At 45.8% G+C, this 5456-nt stretch overlaps 1 protein-coding gene across 1 annotated transcript in view; it reads left to right on the top strand.

Moving 5' to 3' along the window:
• Ube2h (ubiquitin conjugating enzyme E2 H) overlaps window positions 1-5456 on the top strand; it is a 93389-nt gene that overhangs the window by 81241 nt on the left and 6692 nt on the right. The window contains exon 6 of the mRNA XM_021164600.1: window positions 1683-1811. Coding sequence (XP_021020259.1) covers window positions 1683-1811 — 129 coding nt within the window. The remainder of the gene's footprint in view (window positions 1-1682; window positions 1812-5456) is intronic.

Here is a 5456-nt window from a genome sequence, read left to right as displayed (position 1 = left end):
TGGCTCAGTGGGTAAGAGCACCCGACTGCTCTTCCGAAGGTCCAGAGTTCAAATCCCAGCAACCACATGGTGGCTCACAACCATCCACAACGAGATCTGGCGCCCTCTTCTGGAGTGTCTGAAGACAGCTACAGTGTACTTACATATAATAAATAAATAAATCTTTTAAAAAAAAAGAAAAAGAAAAGAACTCTGGCTGCTTTTCCAGAGACCCAAAGTTCAATTCCTAGCACCTATTTGTGACTGCAGTTCAAGTGGGATCTGTTGCTGCTTTCAGCAGCTGTGGACCCTGCACACATGGTACAGACATACATGCAGGCATAAAACTCACAAAAAACAAAAATGTTTTTACAGGAAATTAACTCGTTTTGAATTAGTTAATAGGGGGTTCCTGCCCCACCTTGGATAGTTTCCAGATAACAGATACAAAACTGTTACATTTATAATAAGCCTTAAAGCACTACAGCTGGGCAGATATCCACCCTTTGTGCTAGTTTGTCTACTTACTTTGGCCAACCCTCATGGTGTCTTCTCTATGTGTGTTTGTGTCTCCGTGTCTGTCTGTCTGTACATACTTCTCTCTTTCTCTCTTCCCCTCCCACCCGTGCCTTAGAGAACTGAACGCCGCCTATCACTTTTCTGCCCAGCTATAGGCTGTAGGCATCTCTATTGATCAATCAGGGATAACTTGGTGGGACAAGGTTACACAGCGTCACTTGGAGTAAAAGATGCAAAACTGTTACATTTATAATAAGCCTTAAAGCACTAGAGCTGGTCAGATATCCACCCTTGGTGCTATTTGTCTGTGGTGAGGATCTCCTCTCTGAGGCAACCTGGGCCAGTATTTAGCATTACAATAAATAGCAACACAGCAACCCTTAATTAACAGTGGTGAGATGGCTTAGTGTGGGTAAGCTGTTTGCCAGCTCCACAGAGATGCTGGACTCCAGTGCGCATGTATACACACACACACACACACACACACCACAACAGATGCTCCCTCACGGTCCTCATGCATGCACACAAGAATAAGATGTTTTACAAAGGAATTACAGTAGCTCGGAGTAGAGTAGATAACTGGGACATACTGTGTAATAATAATAGTGTCTGTTTCTGTTTGGGAAATGGAGTGAATTTAATTGGGAAAATGAGCCTGTGGTCATACCAGCCTTTTCATAAGATCCTTGATTTGAACTCTTCAACAAAAAGAAAGAAAAGAAAGAAAGAAAGGAGGGAGGGAGGGGGAAGAAGGGGAAGGGGGAAGGAAGGAAGGAAGAAAAGGGTGTGGGTAAAGGTTGAGAAAAGTGCCATTCAAAGAGAATGCTCTGCATGTGCTCGTGCGCTCGGCTGCTGAGGTTCTCATTTTAAATAGTTGGAGTTGATGTTGTGGGACACACCTGTGGGAAATCCTCTCCATTGTAGCTGAGTCTAAGCAGGTGAGCAAGAGGGAGAGGGCTGTTGGCAGTGGAGAGGTAGCTGTTTGTGGGTAAGAGTGCTTGCTGCTCTTTTAGGACCTACCTGTAGTTTCCGCACCCTTTGGCCTTCATGGCCATGTGCATGCACATAATGCACATGCATTAATGCAGCCTAAAACACATACATGTAATATGAATATTCTTGGAGAAGTGGTGAAATTGCATGTCCCCATGCATGAAGTGGTTTGGTTTGTCTGTCTGTTTCAGATCTTACCAATATATTTGAGTCCTTCCTGCCCCAGTTGCTGGCCTATCCTAACCCCATAGATCCTCTCAATGGTGACGCTGCAGCCATGTACCTCCACCNACCAGAAGAGTACAAGCAGAAAATTAAAGGTAAGGCGGCACTTGCTTTTAGTTGGCCATATAGAGTCTGTCTGTTTGTTTGTTTGTTTGTTTGATACAGGGTTTCTCTGTGTAGCCTTTGGCTTGGCTGTCCTGGAACTCAAGAAATCCGCCTGCCTCTGTTTCCTCATTGCTGGGATTAAAGGTGCACACCACCTCCAGCTCAAAGCCTCCATAAGTGACTCCTTTCCTCGTAGGTTTTCTCTAAGAAGCAACTGCAGTGGTGGCCTCAGGACTCCCTGTTAGAGTTCAGAGGCTGTGTTCCCACACTATGACCACTTGCATGAGGCTGGGAGAGGACACCTGCAGCTTGAGTTGTATCAGCTCACCTTGGCTTTCTCTTCAGTGTGTTTGCTGGTTGGCCTACAGCCACCACCCCTGCTGCCCCTTTACCTGGGTCTACATTTGAGAGCTTGCCTATGAAAAGTGCAGGTGCATAAAGCATAACACAGAGGGAAGAGACAGCAAGCAGCGTGCTCGAGCCTTCTGCACAGACAGCAGGCAGGCGTGCGAGTGGGCGCCGTGCTCCCCATGTTAGGGAATGATGTGCTCACCTGCACAGGACGCAGAGCATCGGGAGCCTCAGTGTGGTCAGAATCCATTTGGCAACAAGAGCGGTAAAGGAATGTTAGCGGAGCTTGAATACGTAGGTTTTCCCGATTAGCTGTGCAAGGCTTAAGTCAAATAGGAACATTGGGGGCCATGTGTTGAGTAATAGTTTCCTTCTATTTGTTTTCTCCTTTCCCCAGGTCTCTATGGAGTTGCTGAGTATTTTTGTTTAAATAAAGTAGAAATGTTCGTTTTCATAGGTCTCAAGTAATTTGCAAATTAATAATTTAATATAGCACAGTAATGTACATAGCCCCCAAGCCCCCCCCCCAAAAAAAACATGTATTCCAAGAAAAATGCAATTTCAACCAGAGAAGATTTTGTAAGGAAACTATGCTAAAATTTTGACATTGCCTTCACTTCCCAGTGTCTGTAAACCATGGCTATCTTAGTACAGAAAATATTTCTATAGTTCTAATACCCATTAGGCCTTTGCAATATAGCATTACCCTGACTGTACTACAGGTTTGCTCCGGTCCTAGCTACCAAAGAAACAGATTTGTGCTCATCTTAGGGTAGCTAGCTACTTCTGTCTCAGGGACCCCAACTTTCTGTGGTGTCCATATTGAGGGTCAGTTTGCCATCCTTGGGAGTCTGAGATAGCGGTGGCTGTTCGGCCTGAGCTCTGCCCTGGTTTCTGTTGTACGTTTGTATACTAACCCATCTTTCCCACGCCATCCAGGAAATGAGGTTTCTTAGACTCCTCCTCCCCAGCTGGTGTGCTCCCCTTGTACCTGGGGTCACGCATTTCCAAAGCCCTTGTCAGCCCCTGCTGCCCCTCTAGGGACTCACTTGGGCTCTGCTTCCTGCCCTGGAACCACACTACTGCTTCCTGCTCTACCTAATCTGTGGACCCTTCTCAGGCCCCATCCCTGGGCCCCGCTACAGCTCCGGTGTTTCCTTCCATCCTTCCACTCTGAAATGGATTTTATTCCCTTTCCTGGATGTGACCATTCTCCTTTTTTTTTTTTTTTTTTTGGTTTTTCGGGACAGGGTTTCTCTGTGTAGCTCTGGCTGTCCTGGCACTCACTCTGTAGACCAGGCTGGCCTCCAACTCAGAAATCTGCCTGCCTCTGACTCCCGAGTGCTGGGATTAAAGGTGTGCGCCACCACGCCCGGCATGACCATTCTCTTATGACCAATTTATGCTTTTACCCCCAGGCTCCCCCCCCCCCAAGTTGCTTATTCATGGCTTTAGGTAACCCTCTAGGTACATGGACTCCGCGGGTTTGTCTAGGCCTGACCCTTCTCCCAGGTTATCTTTGCAGCGGGAGTCGCAGCTTAGCAGGCTTCATCACAGCAGAGCCGTGACTTCTTCTCTCTCTCCCCTAGTGTCAGTTAGCATTTAGGTCACTTGATGCTCTTCAGGAGTGCACGTGTGGCACACAGCAGTTGCTAGAGAGACGTCTCAACAGCTAAGGATGCACGGTACTCTTCCAGAGTGGCCGTGTCACTGTTCTGTTACTGTAAGGAGAGACCAGTGACATAACTCCTCCAATAAGGCCACACCTAAATAGTTTGGATAACTGGGGGCCAAGTATTCGAATGGATGAGCCTATGGGGCCATTCTGATTCTACGCACCACACAGATGGTTTAAATTCAGTTCTCAGCCCACAGACCACTACTGCCTGGAATGTCAGCTTCAGCGGGTCCAGTGTCTCTGGTCTCCTTGGGTACCCCACCCCCATGCACACAGACACACCCATATCCACATCAATAAATGTAAAAATAAATCTTTGTTAAAATGCAGGTGTAAAAACAAGGTTGAGGGGCTGGAGAGATGGCTCAGCCAGTAAGAGCACTGACTGCTCTTCCGAAGGTCCTGAGTTCAATTCCTGGCAACCACGTGGTGGCTCACAGCCATTTGTAACGGGATCTGGAGTTCTCTTCTGGAGTGTCTGAAGACAGCTACAGTGTACTTACATATAATAAATAAATAAATCTTTAAAAAAAAAAAAAAACAAGGTTGAGTACTACACAGCCTGTGGGTGGACTTGGAGAGCCTTGACATTGTCTAAAGATAGGTAACCTCCCTGCTCAAAACCTTTGCTAGTAAGCCAGCCAGCACTCAGGAGGAAGAGGCAAGCAGATCTCTTGAGTTAGAGGAACAGCCAGAGCTTCATAGAGACCCTGTTGTAGCCAGTCTTTGCTGCTTTATGTATTCTTTTTCCTACTTCTCACACTAGATAGGAGAGAGAGATCCCTGAATCTAATTTCTTTCTTTCTGTTTCTTTGACCACGACTACTAACAAACTGCAACCAACCCACTGAACCACCAACAACCTCCAGCTGCGGCTCTAACTTAATTTATATGCTCTCCAGAAGTTCCCAGAATTCCAGCGTCACACAATTGCAGAAACTGGGAAAACCATGCCTCTGTTAGAGCACAAGGCAAATTACAGCGGCTGCAGTCAGTTTGAAGCAGCCCCACATCCCCACACCTGGGATTAAAACAAGAGACTATATATACATGTATGTGTGTATACATACATAATGTGTTGTTGTTGTTGTTCTTGTCTGTTTTTAAAGAAACCAAAATTCCAGAATTTTCACTACACCTTATTTCAGTAAACCAAACAAACTAAAACACCTATGCTAGTGGGACTGGAGAGATAGCTAAGTCGTTAAAGTACTCACCTCATTAGCATGAGTAGAAAACCGGGAGAATCCTTGGAGCCTGTAGAGAACAAAAAAAGATGCCTGACATCAGCCTCTGGCCTCCATGCAATGCAGGTCTGCACACACAACATCTTTGTTAAGTGGCATCAGCTTGCCGAGGATCTGCAGTAATCAGCCTCTTTTCCTTAACTGGCTCATTCTGTGATGGTCTAATTGGATGAGTCTGAGCTGCTGAAGTGTACACTCTCCGTGTTAATATGAAAAACTAACCTGTAGAGTGAATATTCCCAACCTTCCTAATGCTGGGACCTTTGATACAGTTCCTCATGGTGTGACTGCCAACAATAACATTTCACTGCTACTTTATAATCAAAATTTTACTACGTTTATGAATCTTTTTTTTTTTT

This window comes from Mus caroli, chromosome 6 (assembly GCF_900094665.2).
Source record: "Mus caroli chromosome 6, CAROLI_EIJ_v1.1, whole genome shotgun sequence".
Classification (NCBI taxonomy): domain Eukaryota; kingdom Metazoa; phylum Chordata; class Mammalia; order Rodentia; family Muridae; genus Mus; species Mus caroli.
Note: the sequence above shows the minus strand (reverse complement) of the source record. Positions and strands in the feature narration are given on the sequence as shown.